We start from the raw sequence: 17,753 nt of genomic DNA on the forward strand, positions 1-17,753 counted from the left end.
AATCAAGGTGAACCTGAAATATTCCTGGAGGACCAAAAAATCAAGGAATTGCTTAAAGAATGATATGGTAGAGCCTGCTTAAAAGGGCTCACTGGCTGATTCTAGGACAATTTTAGCATCTAAATGAAAAATGATAACATTATGAAACAAGTAAAAAATTAAATTCATGAGTCTATTATACAGTAAAAGAGACAAAACCAGATGTGGGAAAACAGTAAGCAGTGAATCCAGGTAAAAGATATATGAATATACTATTCTTTCAATTCTCTGTAGATTTAAATCTTTCAAAATAAAAAATTGGGGAAAGAAAGAATCAGCTCCTTTCCCTAGCCTGGATAGTCTGAGCTTACCAAACCACTCTTTTCTGGGCAACAAAACGTGAATAAAATCTTTTCCTGGGCTCAGTGATTTTAGGTCCTTCTCCTATAATCTTGGTTAATATAACCTGTCAATAGTTACGAATAAATCAATCACATAATGGATTTTAAGGTTATCATAAGTTAGGTTAACATGAACATAAACATTGTCAAGGGCATTGAGCAAATAAAGCTACTATAATATCTGCTCGGTGCTCTATATGAATGCTCTATAACTCAGATATAAAATTGTTATGACTGGCATTTGCCTGTCATTTCTCCTTCCTTCTAAGGTTCTATATGGCACTCAGGAAAAAAATGCCAGGGCTCTACAGATGATATTCAGCAGGAAGCTCTCCTTCCGAATTAAATGATCTAAAAGGACCACTTGGGCGCCATCTACTGGGTAAAGACTTACACTGCCATGGGGCTCCAGAACTGCGCCCCAGCCATTAAACAGGCCACTCAAGTGTTTGGCTTCCCCTTAATAGAGGCAGGCAATCAACAAACAGTGAAATGAATTACTTCCTCCTTTGAATTTCCCTCACATTTACTTAAGGCCAATATGGGGTATAAGTGATAAGAGCCTAATAACATAACATTACATTGATTTCTTATGGACAATCCCTGTTTCCATAGATTGATGCTAAACTCTCAAGGGCTCATTGTTCTCCCCGTGACTAGCCCTGTGCTCTATAAGAAATGCTCCATAAACGCTTGTGACTGTGACTAGACAACATACACTGTGTGGGATGAGACTTTCCGAACAAATCTAATGGAATCGAATAACTGAACTAACACAGAATGAGATAGGAATCGGACCATCATTCTGTTTATTTCATAGCACTGATAACCACACTCCACTTTTTTTTTTGTCTCTCCTCTAAATTGAAGCTCCAAGATAGCAAGGATCACAAATGTCTTGCTCATCATTGTAGGTCCAACCCCTAGTAGCATCCATTCAAGAAATATTTTTTGAATGGATAGGTGGTTAATGAATGAGGGCCTGGACTCTCTGTCCTGCTTGCCTAGTGGCAATGCTCTGCTGCCCTGAGCCAGTTCTGCTGTCCTTGAGAACGCCTTGATTTGACACATGGATACCATCACTCATCCAACCAATCAGACTACATATATAGCCAACTCTTATATTGAAGTTAAACTCACAAATCAAATTGGTGCTATTTGGAAAGGCAAACATACAAGATTTCTCTGAGCAACTGCTGTCCTTCTATCTTGTTACTGTTTGCTTGTTACTATTTACCACTTACCTCCTGCATGAAAACATTCTTCCTCTTTTCTACCCTGCCCCCTACACAAGCCCACCTACTCATACAGAGTGACTGGAGTATTACTTAGGGAACATCTGTACCCCTTCCCCTTGTGATGGAGTATACTTCCCTAGTTGAATGATTTGGGGGCTTAGCCATGTGACTTCTTTTGGAATGTGAGTAAATGCGATATGAGCAGATGCCCTAAATATGCCTCTGTGTTTGGTTTGGCCTCTTGTGCTTCCGCAACCCACCCTGGGAAGAGCACGCTCCAAGTAGCTGCTGTCCCTTTAGCCTGGCGGCAGTATGGGGTATGGAGTTCAACCCAGGCCAACCCACAGAGCCATATAAAGAAAATCATCTGTCCTTTCGAGACTGTTTGTTACACAGCAAAAACTGACTAATATACATGAACACGTTATCATCAGTAGCACCCCTAAGCGTCAACTTAGAAGTTCTATTCTCTGACTGCAACACCCTTGCATCTATGTGTTCCTCTGCTTTATTACCACTAAGGTTGCTTTCTGCTTCATTGGATCTCCACTCCTTATGATCTCTGTACCAGGCTCTTTCTGGTTTCATGTCCTACCCAACCTGGGCAATCACGTGTTAGCCAACTCTTGGATTAACCAAATGACTGGTTTAATTCATCTCTGCCACCACGCTGCTGGAGAGTATCTCTCAACTGCCCTCATTACATCATCTGCAAAGGAGTTCCTGCTTCAACTGCATCCCCAGTCTTGCTAGAACATGCTTTAACTGATCACTAGCTGGTGCCTTTCCTTATTCCTCACGTGGCTGTCCAAACCTGTGGTATTCTCAAGCCCCAGCCTCACTTCCGCTCTGCCCTGAGCAGAGATTTCACTTCCAACTTTTCAGAGAAGATAGAACTTTTGCAGGGGAATTCAGCAGTGGAGGTAAAATAGTACTGCAGTTAAGAACAAGGAGTCTGGAATCACACAGACTTAGGTATCTTCCTGTTTTGCTGACACCTGAGCAAAGGCACCTCTCAACCATCACTTCCTGTTTAAAACCTCCCCTACTCTGATTCCCTGTGATTAAATTGTTCTTTTATCCATGTTCTCAGAGTGCTTAGCTATACCCTAATTTTTCTTTTGTATCTCACTGCATTCAGAATAACTCAACTCTTTACTCCATTTACTTACCTACAAGGCCACGTATGATCTGATACCTGCCTGTGGCTCCAACCTGTTACATAGTCCTTCTCCAACCTACTCACACAGAGAAAGAGCGACCTTCCAGATCCAACCGAAGAGAGAAAATCCCAAAGTTATCTTACATACTGCAAAGATCAATGTGAACTCTAAAGCTGTGCGTTCTCTCTCTAATTATGTCTTTCTTAAACTTCTATTAAAAATAGTTTTGTTTCTGGACCACCTACCAGCTCGGCAAGTAAGACACACATAGAATAATGATGATATATTTATTGTATTAGTTGAGCTTTTGCTGTGTGCCAGGGAGAGTGTGAGTGCTTCACATGCATTATCTCATTTAATTCTCCAAATAGCCCCATGAAATAGAAAGTGTTTGTAGCAAGGTTCAATGACTTGGCCATGGTCACAACGCTAGTGACCCAGGTCTGTGTCATTCCAGAGCTTGTGCTCTTGATCATTATGCCACAACGTCTCCAGAGAATAGCTGCCGAAGGAAGACCAAGGTGAAATCCTCCAGCTAATCTACCTAGAAGATAACTCACCAAAGTACTAAATTCAATTTCCTAGAAACCGCCTAAAATGACATCAGAGTTTTAAATCTGCAACTGAGAACGGCACTTTAGAAATTATCTGTATTCTGGATATTTAACTCTCGGGTTCACCCTGAAGCACCAACACACTCCTTCCCCACCAGGAATAGCTGAGTTTCTCAGCTGCAAACCATGTACCTCACCCTTTTCCCTCCACTCCTGAAATTCATGGCATTTTGCTAAGGTTGGATCAAAGAATACCAACAGCGCCAATACCAACTCCAGCCTTCATCTCTACAAACTGGGAATATCATTATGAGTAAAACTGCTCAGAGTCCAGGACCATCCTGACTGCTTCTGATTCGGATAGGGAGCGTGTCAAATAGGCATCACAAAACCATAACAGTCTATACACTGCTCCAGATCCAGACTCTCAGAGGGACATCCACCATCAGGGTACTGCAGAGGGGACTCTTAAACTGAAGGAGAGGTTAGATTCCCACTCCAAGGATTGTTGAAGCTCACAGGAGAACCCTAATAAAGACTAAGTAATTCTTAGAGATCAAGTAAAACCTAGAAAAAAAGATCTCTTTCCCGAGACAAGTGGCATGCTGACAATTTAATGTTTCAGGAATTAAACTCAGGATTCAAGAAATTTACCAATAGAAATTCATATTTAAAATGCATTACAGAGGTAGCATTTTCAAAGCTTTATTCACTGTTTGCTGGCCCACGCTAATGTGAAACTGCTTCTGGAATGGCCACGAGGCTGGCTGTGTGCAGGATGCCTTGGCTCTGTTTAGGAGAAAGGGGAAGATTTAAGAGCAGATAGGAACCCCCTGTGGCCAATTCCAAACAGATGTCCACAGTCCACACCCAGCAGATGGAAACACATCTTTGTTTTTTATGGCCTTACTGAGAAAGCCCTCTGGCTGCAAGCTTTCCAGAACTCAGATTCCAACAGCAGAAACCTTAGACCGTTGGAAGCTGAGACATCACAACAGCGAGCAGCAGAGACGGAGCTACCGCGGGGTCTACTCACGCATGCAGTCTCCTCCGTACCAGCCCGCCCGGCATTCTGCACAGTAGATCCCCTTCACGTAGAAGTCGTCCAGAGTGCCGCCCCACGAGCCATTGCGGCAGGTCTTGCAGTTTTCAAAAATGGTACAACCTTAAACAGGTCCAAGAAGAGGGGGCGTTAGAGTCAGCACTTGCACGTTCCCATCGGCTGCGGCTGCGTGCGAAAAACTGCACACCTTGTCAGGGCCTTTTCGCAACGAAGGGCATCGGGGACTCAGAAATGTGCCGAAGCCCTTAGGGAAAAATGCTCATTCCTAGGAAATGCCATAGTCACTAGCATTCAGTCTGAGGCGTTTTGGAGCGTGGTCAGGACCATCTTCCTAGTTCATGGCTGACTAGGAAATAGCCTGCAGTGAAAGGTAGACTCTGTCAATACTGAGTACGTGCTCTCTTTAAAATCGTATTTCATGTCTATTATGGAATATTTTTAAAGTTCAGACAAATGAAAATAATTAAGACCACCTAAAAGATCATCACCCAGAGAAGACTGGTAACATTCTTTCTCTGTGTAACTCAGAGAATTGCCAAAAGGGTCAGAGGGCTGAGTTTAGAGCTACACAGCCTAGACCCACATGAAAATACATAGCAAACTTGGTCCCCTGAGGACCCCGGGGCTGCTGGACCTTATGGAAGTCACCATTAACGTCCCTGCCTCTGTGCCTCTGGATCCCAATCCTCCTTGCAACCACTGCCACCATCACAGAGGAGGCTGTCGTCAGTCAATGACAGGAATGATAGAAATTTCTAAAACCACACTGAGATATCATTTATGTATGAAATTGGCAAAAACCCCAAATGACATATTCTGTTGCAAGGCTTTGGGAAAACAGTACCCTCATACACGCTGCTGTGAATGCCAAAGGCACGGAAGAAAATTTGGCAAAGGCTGGCAAAATGACATATGCACCTGCCTTCGACCCAGCAATCTCTCATCTAGGAATCTACCCCAGAGATACACAGCAAAAACACTAAATGATGTATGCCTAAGGCCATGCACTGGAGCTTCGTAATAGCAAAAAAGCTGGAAATAACCCAGATACTCATTAACTATGCTAATCTACACAATGCAGTTATGAGTAACTATAAACAGAAATGAAGATCATGGTTTATACTGTCAGTGAGTGATCTCCAGCATGTATTGGTAAAAGCAAAGTAGTTAGCAGCGTTGACGGTAATGCTATCTTTGGTACAAGAGGGGAAAGATATATAAATGTATATATATATATTTGCTTGTAAAACAGAAAACAGATGGAGATAATAAACCTCTCAGTATATCAAATAGGTGGTAGAAACGACGGAGAAGAGAATTACAGGCAAACCTTGGCAATACGTGGGTTTGGTTTCACACCACTGTAATAAAGTGAGTCCTAATCTTCCTGCTGGTGGAGGGTCTTGCCTTCAACTTGTAAAAAATGCAACGTTTGTGAAGCGCAATAAAATGCAGTGCAATAAAACCAGGTGTGCCTATACAACAGTTGTCTTTAAAACATAGCATTTTGACTGTGTATATGGAGTGGGACATCTTCTAAAGTCAATAACCACCACGAAGAAATCATAACTTCATTCAGTGGTCTGACTGAATGAAGTACTAATAGTGCTGTTGTTATTTTGCACAATTACCTTATGTTCTAATATAGGATAAAGCAAATAAGTGATTAGGTTAATATTATTAGGAAACAGGATTTTCACCATGAGAGAAAACAGATACAAATGTAAAATCAAAGAAATAAACAACCTTATAATATTACATCTGAACTTGAATATCAGCATAAACTCATTTTTTTCTTGTTTTAAAAAAATATGTATTTTCCAACTCCATTTACTAAAAGCGGGGGGGAGGAAAACCTAGTAACAATGACCGTCCAATGGCAAGGAACACCTCCGGTGCCTAGATTGTGGTCTCAGACCAGAGTTCCTTAGAGAAATGGCTGACTCTACATGTGGGACAGAAGATGCACAGGAAGAGCCTGAAACATTTCGTTGTGTGAGAAATCAAGGAAGCCTTCAAAAACCAGTGTGGCCATATCAGAATACAGAAGGACGTGAAGGGGCTTCCAGTGTCCCATAATGGGATGATATATCATTAAAATGAATAATGACTAAAATGGATTAAACCACATAAATAAATAAAAATACCTGAGTTCACAATGACACGCACACAGAGAAACCTCTTGGATCACCAATAGTGGCTGCTAGAGTATCAATTCATTATTTTGAAAATTAGCCGTGTTTTTTTTTTTAAGTGTTATTTAGCCCTTCCTTTCAGGATAACCAAGTGGTTGATATGGGATAGCTCTTCACTGCTTAGATCCAAAGATCACTCCAGGTGATGAGGTTGGGTGTCTCCTGTATGATGCAATTGGAAGCATCCAGCACCACCTATGAAGTTCTCTTACCTGACAGATGACCCAGTGCCATCTCACAAAACCAAAGCCCCACCCACACCCCAACAATAACCACTAAGCTTTTGAAAATATTGAAAATTGTTCAAAGATTTCAATATCACTGCCAGAGACTTCCAGTTGGGAGACCCTGGCTTAACTCTCAAAGTTTCCTGAGAAAATTTGGTATCATTACTCAACTATTTCCCTATAAACCACACTCATCCATCAGGGAATGGGGCAGCAGATTTCTTTTCTGGATCAAATGTGCAAAGGTTATACTGAGGTGGTTTCTATTCTAAAGCTCAGAATTAATGTCTTCCAGGAAGGAAGATGGCTTGGAGGTATCATGTGTGTTCTTGAGTCTCAGTTTCTTTCCTCCTCTAGAGTTTCCCACAAAAGGAAGAAAGTTCCTGGTAGTGATATGTGTTATTCACTTAAGTTGCTAATCACACTAGAAACAGCTTCTTCAGTCTGAGGCTCAAGGTCCACACTGGCCTCCACCCAGGCAGGCGTTTCAGTGAGAAAGGACAGTCGCTGTCCCTCTATGGTGAGGGCAGGGAGAGAGGCAGTTTGTTCAGCCTGATGCAAAAGCGAAGGAATGGGCATCATGGCCGGGGAAGGTGCCATCTCATCCTAAGATGCTCTCATGTCACCGGGACCACCTCCCAAATGTTGAGCTCAGAAGCCAGAGCATCATTCTTGACTTCTGCTTCCCCCTCCCCGCATCCAACCAATCCCAATTATTGTCAATTCCACTTTTAAACATTTCTCAACTTTCCACTCCGGCCCACAGGCTTAATTCATCGAGGTTCTATCACTTTCCTTCTGCCTAAGAGTTCTTTCCCTCTCAATCTCTTCATACTGCAGTTAGAAAATTGGTTTTCCACTCTACTAAAGAAACTTCAATGTTGTTAAACTATCTTTCAGGACAGTTCAACCTCATATGGTCAATCTTAAGAAGTCCTTCAGGTTCAGCCCCTGCCTCTGTCCTTCATATTGCCTTCTTGCTTTCTTTATCTAACTCTCTCATGTTTACACACACACACACACACACACACACACAGTCAATACATTCCTCCCACCAGACTGAGCTACTTGCAATTCCCTAAACCCTATGCTTTCTTTTGCCACAGGGCCTTAGCACTTGCTGTCCTCTATGGCTTGACCTCTCTACCAGACCCCTTCACTCTTTTTAGTTTGCTGCCTCCATCTTCAGCACGCACATCACCTTCTCCAATAAGTCTCCACCGCCCTTTCCCCCATCAACCCTCATCCTCAGCCATGTTCCCATGTAGCTTGTGCTTCTCTGTCATAGCACTTACCACGCTGGATTACAGTTGCCTGTTTACCCTTTCATCTCTGCCTCCAGGCTGCAAGCTCTGGGGATGAGGGAAGTGTGAGGTTTTTTTTTTTTTTAAATCATTGTATTCCCAGTGCCTGAGTGGTATCTGGGAGTGCTCAGTCTGTTAAATGAATGAATGAGTGGATGACTTCACAGCTTTACAAGTTTAACACTGAAAAGCGTACTAACTCCTCCAAGTACTCCAGTTAGAATGAGCTAAATTATGCTACTCTTAATAATCATGGTATCACAGCCTCCTGATGTCTGCCTGCCAGAATTCAAATGTTCAGCATGTTCCCATTTGTGACTCAGAAAACACAAGGCAATCTGAGGTCTCCCCTTCCACACTCACCTGGGTGAATTAGGCAGGAGTCACACTCATTGTCCTCATTCCTGCAGCAAGGGATAGTATAACCCACAACTTCCTTCTTCCCGGGGCAGATGCATTCAATCTGATCATATTCACAGCACTCCCGACACATGATATTCCACTCAGCTCCAGGGCAGGCTTCATTAATGACCGTGTACTCTGAAACAGAAACGAGCATGTAAGGACAAAGGTCCTAGCAGGAAGGGGTAAGACTCATAAGAAGTCCGCTGCTAAAAAGCAGCCTTACTCTACAAATGTGTTGCCCTGCCTGAATGATGGAGAAGACCTTGTGAATCCTTCTAGGCCAATGCTTCCAAGGTGGGTAGCCTGCCTCGAAGGGTGTTCCAAGCCATCCACCGTGGCACAGATGGAACTTGTTAGAACTACTATTCATTTTTATTTTTTAATAAAAAGAAAGAAATCATGCTCTATCGATATATAATCTAGGTGGACTGACACATACATAATTTATCAACAAGTAAACATCTCTTGGGTGCCTATGCTCAGTTCTGTTTCCCGGGGCACAGAGGGCCCCTGCTTACAGCTACGCAGCTCATGCGCGCCCCAGCTCCAGGAGGAACCATTCGACCGCACGACTGTGCAGTGCAGCCCAGGCATTCGGGCCATCAAAAAGGTCTGGAGCCCTGTCTCTAGATTAGGCCATTCAAGTGCGAGGCTGATTGCCAAAGCAGAGACCATGTCATTTCCTTTAAACTTGGCTCCTCAATTTTGCAACATGCCATTTTTATGGTACCTTCAAAGCTAAAACCAACAGAAAAGACAAAAAGCATCTTAATTAGTATGTCTGGGAGAATTTCAATGTTTTACCAGGGTGAACTCACTGGCAGAACTTTATTCGGTCGCCAAATTCAACTGAGCATTTTTTCCCATGAGAAAAAAAAAAAGTATTCTTTTCTGGGTAGGATTTCTGTTTTTCTTTCTTTTTTAAAAATACACCTTAAGTAAATGAAAAAGAAAAACCATCTGGCAAAATCTATAAGAGGAATGAGTTGGAGGCTGCCTAGAGGAGCCCAGGGTAAGAAACAGACAGGTTTGATTCACTATTCTTTTTTCCCCACTTTCCATTCCTAAACATTTTATACAAAGGTCATGATTGAAGCAAAATTAGGTCAGATATTTGAGGGAGAAAGTAAAAGAAACCCCAGGCAGGATGTCCAGCCACGCTTTGCAGGCCCACATAAACTAACCTTAGTATCTGTGGCGGCTTCTAACCTCTTGAAATTTCATAGCTTACTATTTTCTGCTCCTAAACTAAATTCAGAAGTCTGATACAGTGTTTACAATTCTTAATTTGCCAAATAGAGACATTAAAAAAAAAAAGATCACCATCTACTCTCAGCCGCAGGTCATAAGAACATTCTAGCATCATAGAAAGGAGCCATTTGCATAATAAGGTTTTTTCATTTTCTACCAGCAAAGATCCTCACACTGGCTTTGGGGAATGACTGGCAGAGACCATCATGACCCTGTCACTATTGAGATTTTGTTTCCCCCTCAGGGACAGATACCAGGACTTATGTAGCTAAGCTTCCCATGTTTCTGATGTTGGCTGGATGAAGTGAATGACTTCTAAGATGAGAGTCTAATGGTTAAAAGTGAAGGAAAGCAGAAGAAAACACAGGGGTAAATATTCACGATCTTGGATTTGGCACTGGATTCTTACATACGACATCAAAAGTATGTGCAACGAAAGAAAAACAGATAAATTGAAAGGTTAACCCACAAAGTCATTTAATTACTCCATTCCTCAGTTTCCCCACTGAGCACAGTGCTAAGTGTATGGGTGAATCAATGAATTCATTCTTTCATTCCACAAGTATTTACTGAGTGTCCACTATGTACCAGGAATGAGGCTGGGTGCCGCAATAGAGAGAAAAACAGGCACCACCCCTGGCCCTGTGGAGCTCACAATTTCATAGGGGAGCAGATGTTGAATAAATGACCCCACAAACACAGAATCACTAACTGCGATAAGGAACATTTAGGATGTTATGAGAACAAACAAATGGTCACGAAGGGACATTAACACCAAATCTACAGGATTTGTATTGTTAGGGGATTCTAAATAAAATCAGACAGAAATCTATGTATCTGCTAAAATCAGAGCCCTTCCCCAAAACACAAACGTGATGGAGGAGGTGATGGTTTTAATGGTTCTGTGACCTTTTCCCTCTGGTCTGGCAAATCCACCCTTTTCCTTCTCCCCACAGAGACAGGAAAATGCCTCTATAACACGAGTAAGAAATACATACATAGGTAAACAAAATATTCTATGAGAAATATTTACAGTTGACCAACTGAAGAGATTAAAAAATACAATAAGCAGACAAGAGCAAACTCCTGGAATTTTTTTCCCCCTCCATTTATTAGAATTACTTTTGCAGAAAGAGTACATTGGTCATTTGCCTTTAGATGGACAAATCGCAGGAATTTCAGCATGGGGCTGAAGGCCAGGTCCAGGAGCTAGGATTTAGAGAATCATTAATAGTAGTAGAAGTTACTGAATGTTTTCATATGTGTATGCTAAAGCACTTTAGCATTTGTTTAGTTAAAGCACTTCTATATTGTTTATGCAATTAAATCTTCAAAATGACCCGGTGAGGTCCATGACACAGTCTCTTTTAAGTTAAAATGATCTACTCCAACCTCTTCACTTTACCAGTGAGGAAAAGAGCGAAGTAGGGAAGAAGCAAACAGAAATGCCAAAGAAGACTTTTTAGGGAATTCACTCTGGAGGGAAAAGGAGGCCCACAGAATTCCAGGCCTAGGGAGGAAACGGACATCCTGCTCCTTCGGGGAAAGCCGGCCGGAACCACCTCCAGCTCCGTCAGCCACTGGGTTGGCCATTCGTTCATCACTAATTCTTCCACTGGATAAAATATTTTTTTCTCTAAAACACACTACACATTTTAATATAAAAGATTCCTTGTGAAAGCATCAAAAAATAAAATCATAAAGGAATAAAAAGTAGTCAGAAATAACCTTAATATTTTATTGCCTATCCTTTCAATTGTCTTCTTTCATCAGACATATATATCCACGTGTAGATACTAATAAACGTGAAGACACAGTCTTCTTACCTCTCAAAACTAGTAACATGTTTTGTTTTAAAAACTGCTTTTTTTTTTTTTACTTTATGCACCTCACGGACATTTTGTCATGACATTGAGTGGTCTTCAAAAATGACTTTAAATTACTGCGTAATTATCCTGTGTCTACAAGTGCTTCCCTCCCTCTCTTTTTAAACCGGGGGAAAATATCAGGAGAGTTGCAAAGTGCTTCGGCATCACCAGCTTTGCTCAAGCCCTTCTCTCGAACGCCATGCTCGGGTCCGCCATCCTCGTATCTCCTGTCTAGAGTGGAGAGTCCAGTCATATTAATCCAGCTCTGGTTCTTCTGGAATTCATTTTGGAAAATGCAAGACACTTAAGCTGCTAGTCCTGTTTTATCAATGGGAACACCAAAGCAATGACAACAATGCTGACCATCTGGCACAAGTTCAGCTCGTGGTGAGCAAATGAATGAACAAATGAAAGAAAGTTGGCTGTCATCACCATCATTACTTTGCACAGCCCTTCAAAAGCCTAATAGTTTACTGTCAGGCTATCCAATGCTGAATGTTTTCTATTGCTGACAAGATAAAGAACACTTGATCCCCTAGACGGCCAGGACTTAACTCCACAGAATGGCATGGGAGTTATTGTGTCTCCTTGGCATAGTCTCCAAGTGCCATGTTTTCAGCACTAGATTTTAAGGAAATATATTGACAAGATGGCTGTTAAGGTCCATATGAAAAACTCAGAGGATTCTTAATGAAAACAAAGGTCAGCCTGTTCCATACATGATTGAAACATCAGCTGTCAGGCTAAAGGCCCAGGTGGAGACCACCTCAGAAGGTAGCAAGGAAAGGCGCTTTTACCATGCACCCGCTCCTGCCTAGTGTCAGACTCTGCCTTTGCGCCCACCAAAAACCCCATGGCCTTCCCATCTAACCACATTTAATTAAAATTTCTACTGCGTTTTTTACTGTCTTGCATTTTATAAATGAGGCCAGAGGGATAAAAAAAAAAAAAGACATATGAACCAGAGATATACAAGTAGATAGCTTGGGCTCCTCTCTTCCCCCCACATACTCCCTCACTTCCTCTTATTATCCCCATATTAATGTCTAGGCAAGATTCCTGACGACTGAGGGTCTGACCTCCTACTCCATGGGACCAACGACAGATAGGTAAATCCCAGGCAGGAACGACTTAGACAGGAAGAATGACTGGGGCCCTCGGTGACTCTTGATCTCCTCCTAACCTTTCAGAACCTTCCCATCACAAAGTGAACCACATTCATAGCCTGGCTGGATTCCTAACCTCAGTTACCTGTCTTCCCCTTCTCACAGCTCCTCTTGTTCATGACAGGACAGCTGGAGAGTCAAGGCCTTCATCACCTTTCCTTTGGGTACCAGGAGTGATAAAACGTGCAGTGGACTCCCCAGAAATCTGGTTTTTAGCCACCTGTACACTGGGGAGGGATAGGGAGGCAGACAGCAGTTTGTCACTTTGTCTCTCTCCTCCTCCTCTGTTTAGCACACCGTTCCACACGGTGCCTCTTCATTCATCCTCCTCTGTTCTCTGGGTCCCAGAACCCACGGGGAATGTATCTGAGCCCTCGGCATATACCAGCTCATTGAATCCTCACAGTCACCCTTCAAAGTATTATTTCCTTCATTGAACGGATGAGGAAACAGAAGAACAGAAAGGGTAAGTAAATTACTCCAGGTGGCACAGCTTTCAGGTGAAAGAAGAAAGATCGGAACCAGGTCTTTCTGGGGCCAAAGTCTTGTTCCTTCCAACACTACCTTGATTCTAGAGAGCTCGCACCTCTGACTTTACAAATTAAGAATGCAGCACTTGGTGAAGTGCGCACGCTTGGGAATCCAACCACCCAAATTTTAATCCTGAATCTGTCCCTCTTTTACGTTGCTGGACAACCAACCACAGACAAGGCACTTTGGTGCAGATTTTCCCCAAACTTCACGAGGATAGGAGTAGATTGATGGAGTGACAAAGACAATGGGCGTAAAGGGTTTTGGAAGGAAAACTGCCTATCTGTCAAGTCATTACCATTATTCTCTGCAGAATAAAAAAAAAAAGCACATTTGCCTAAGACACAAACGGCCAAAAGAGCAAAGGCGGTGAGGCCCACAATTACCTGGCATTTTCGAATAGTCTGCTCATGTTTTTATTACATTACAGCTTTCTGGGGTCCTTCCCCTTGCTTCTAGATCTCCTAGTCTCATTTTTCTAATACCCCTTCTTTAGATACCTATTTAAATAGGGCATACCTCACCTCCTGCTGCTTCCCTTCTAGAAATAGAAATTCTACATCCATAGCCAACGGGAACAAAACCCAAACACTAGCATCTTGGAAAAGCCTCCAGTTGCCACTGTGCTGCTGGAAATCTTTGAAAGACAGCTGCTTCTGAGATATTTCAAACATTGGAATATGAGCTAACTAGATTTTTTTTTTATTAGCATTGGCTACTAAAAAGAGAATTTAATAATGCATCTAAAAGCACTTGGCAATAGAACTCAGCAAATACAGCAACCAAAGCATTAAAATGGCTAAGTTAAAAACAATAAAACTTAAGCTATACCCTAAAAATCCAATCTGGATTTCCTCAGACACAAGAATTCGACAAACTATCCCACCTGCTCCCTCAATTTTCTACACTTTTAAAAACTTCTTTCTGAGTCAGAATACGTCAGTGCTACACAGGGGTCTTGGTCAACTGCTTCACCGCTTTGCCAAAAGCTCCCAGAGTTAGTATTCTCATCTTCACATCCAGGTTCACCGATGCCAGGCAGAAGACAGATTTTCCTTCTACCAAAGGCACCTGGCCAACAGCAGATGTGAAGTGTGGAGGAATGTGGAGTGAGGATGATGCCTTTGTGCTGGTACATCTGACGGTGCAAGAAACCCTAAGCTGGCAGCAGCTTCAGGCAGGCTCGCCCTCATTATAGGTACCTCCTCTAGCTCTGCAGGCTAGAACAAGATGAAGGGGAACTTCTTTATGCCTCCGGATTCATGACTGGTTCCACCCTTGAGTCACAGCAGGTGATCATGAGCAACATCTCTTGTGTGACAGGCAACGCCTTGACCCAGAATCATATGCTGTGTAAGACACCATCCCCTCAGCCCCTGCAAGAAGATATCACTGCTCCCATTTCAAACACAGAGAAACTAAGGCACAGTCCATGGCAGGCATTCTCCCTAAGGTTGGAAGGAAGCTGTATGATAAACTTCAGGGGAGAAAGCAAGTCTCAAAGAGATACATGTATGGTGACTCTTTGGGGAATTTCTTTTTTTCTGACAAAGAATCACAGATTAATGAAATAAGACTATGCACCAATCTAAAGGGGGCTTCAAGGGACCGTGTAATTTCCGTTCTACTGTATATAGAATAGCCAGTATTTCCCCTTCTCAATTCCTCATGAAACTTGTGCTAGTGGGGAAAATAGTAGAAAGGAGAGGAGCAGAAGACATCTTTACTTTCTCCAGTACCCCCTTTTTGTGAGACATGATACTAAATATTTTAAACAGATTACCTCATTTAACACCTGTGATAAACCTATGACAAAGACAGTCTACAGGTTGGAAGGTGGTAAGGCCAAATTAAAGAGATTAAGTCAAGAAAACCACCCAAGAAAACCAGCCATAAATGACAGAGCCAGAATTCAAACCCTGGCCCATCTTTTAAAACATAATACGCCATACCCCATATACATAGACATTCATATGTATACACACAGAAACATACCCATGTCCACATCTACACTTTTATTCTTCTATGCACCTGTGTATTAAAACTTGAACATATCCATACCAAGACATATGTATCAAAGATGAATTCCATAAATATGGCAAGTGAGGGCTAAATCTTTGCTGAGAAGCTCCTGGGTTACTCAAGTCTCATTAGGCAGGATATCCTTTAAAGGAACAGCCAGTTTTATTCCTCACTCGTTGCCTCTGTAGTCATCCAATCTGAAACAAGTCTGGGCAGAGAAAAGAGGCAAGCAACGCTAGGGCCAAGGAGAAGCGAGTTGCATGACAACAAAATCAATATTTAACAAATTCAGGAATAAAGTAGTTCCCAGAAATGGCAAACGAGGGGTTGATGAACAGCTAAGACTCACATGCTGTCTCCAAGGGATACAGCCCCAATGTAAACAGCTTAGGCCACTTTCAGGTTGTGGAGATCAAGGTCATGGTGACAGAGCTATACCAGAACTGGCAAACATGAGGGGTAAATAACAAGAGATTGGAGACAAGCACATGTGTATGTGTGTGTCAGAGAAAGACGGGGAAGGGAGAGGCGATGCACAAACCTTGAACTCGGTGTCCTCAGAGACTAAAAGAATGCTCAAATATTCTCTTTATTTTTGAAGAGGAGACAGTGTGACTGTCACCAAAGATACAATCTAGTCAGGAAGTCCAGTCACAGCTCTTATTCCCTAGAACTCCTACATCAACATGAGTGCTCGTTAATCAGATTCACGCGTCAAGTTTGTCCAATGACCCCAGACCGGCCACCTTATTTTAAGTAAACTGGATACAAGAAATGAGTTTTCTCAATGAACCATGCATGTCAATGCCGGTGAGGACTTTTCTCCCAGAAACATGGATGGGATTATCTCCATGGTTCTTGCAACATCTCAACAAGTGTTAAATGACAAGGATGCCAGACTTCCTGCCTGTCCTTCAGCAGGAGTCTGAAGAGAAGCCCAGGGTTTGCAGATTTTCGAATTCCTTTTTTAACCTATCCTCTGTAACAGTGGGATATTCTTTGATGTTTTATTTATTATGGACAAGAGACCAACATTTTCCAAACTGTAGTCCATGGAACATTAATGGATGGTATAAGGTATTACATGAAAAAAGGTTCTGTGGCCAAAAACTTTTGTAAAATGTTAATAACGACTTTATTATAGGGCTTTTTTAGAGTCTGTAATATATTTTGTACATAGTTAATCTCCACATCCCCCAGACTTATATCGTCTTAACAGCCTAGGTTTGTTTGCTTATCTTTGCTGAATATCAACCAGGATTGTATTCCATGAAACCTACTTTGAGAAATTCCAGGCTAGACCACAGGCTCTCTCAACAGGCGGCAACTGCCTTAAAAGGACTTCATCTGACTCATCATTGCATCTCAGCACCTGGGATCATGCCTGGCACCTGGTAGGTGCCTGATAAAATTCGCTGCATACATACATAAATGTGGACATGTGAGGCATGTGTGATTCCCAGGGTAAAGTATTTGTGACAAAGACTGATGTTAGAAATGTCTCTTGCTGTGACCTTTTAGAGTCTCTATTTTGCAGTACAGGGAATCCATTGGCTCCATTACTGCTGAATATTTTTGTTTACTGCAGTTTGTATCTCATTTTCATAAAGACTTGGATGCTCACTTGTTCTGTTCTACCAATGAGTTGGCCAGGGGAGCCAGACTTGCACAGAAGGGAGGTTGAACACCATTTAGAAGCAAGCGGTCAGCTACCCACAGGGAGGCAGAAAGTCAGACAAGGAGTCCTACAACGAAGATTCTTTACATCAGCAAGTCCTCCCTTCTGCTTGCATCCGGATGAGCCAAGGCTGTGTTTGAAAATATGGGAGTAGATGTTACCAGCTAGAAGCTAAGCTCAGGCAAGTTGCCTCAGGATATCTCAGGTGTGCTCTACTGGTGCACTCCTGAGGTGGGATCCCATGATATGGGGCATTAACCGATCATCTTCAAAGGAATCCTATGAAGTAAATGGACATGGAACTGGGTTTGAAAAACGCTGACACTTTAGCTCCTCAAACAATTCATTGGATTTAAAGTGTGAACCATGTCAACATCCCCCCTCCATCCAGTGGCCTTCCATTAAACTGTCTGGAAAAAGAACCTTTTTAAATAGATCATGAATTCATCTTATGAGGACAAATGCTGTGTCTCTTCATAAACTAAAGTTGCCTGAATATGGTCCTCACTCTGTTCTGGCAGCAACAGCTCTGGTTTTCCATTCGCCAAATCAACTGACCAGACATCTACTTGCACAGATAATCGCTGCCAAACCACTAATTCAACCCTCTGAGAAAGCCAGAACCTCAGAGAGTAGTGATGAAGATGCCCACACTGCAGGAATAGGCAGAGGCAGAAGGGTAACAGAAATAGGTGTCTTTGTTTGCTG

At 42.4% G+C, this 17,753-nt stretch overlaps 1 protein-coding gene across 3 annotated transcripts in view; it reads right to left on the reverse strand.

Annotated features, from left to right (window-relative positions):
• Positions 1-17,753, reverse strand: part of PAMR1 (peptidase domain containing associated with muscle regeneration 1) — a 141,163-nt gene that overhangs the window by 39,369 nt on the left and 84,041 nt on the right. For all 3 annotated transcript variants that reach the window (XM_039867066.1, XM_039867062.1, XM_039867059.1), the window contains 2 exons: positions 8,488-8,664; positions 4,372-4,500 (listed from right to left, as the gene is read on the reverse strand). In XM_039867066.1, coding sequence (XP_039723000.1) covers positions 4,372-4,500; positions 8,488-8,617 — 259 coding nt within the window. In that variant the 5' untranslated portion in view covers positions 8,618-8,664. The remainder of the gene's footprint in view (positions 1-4,371; positions 4,501-8,487; positions 8,665-17,753) is intronic.

This window comes from Pteropus medius, unplaced genomic scaffold (assembly GCF_902729225.1).
Source record: "Pteropus medius unplaced genomic scaffold, Ma_sr-lr_union100, whole genome shotgun sequence".
Taxonomy (NCBI): domain Eukaryota; kingdom Metazoa; phylum Chordata; class Mammalia; order Chiroptera; family Pteropodidae; genus Pteropus; species Pteropus medius.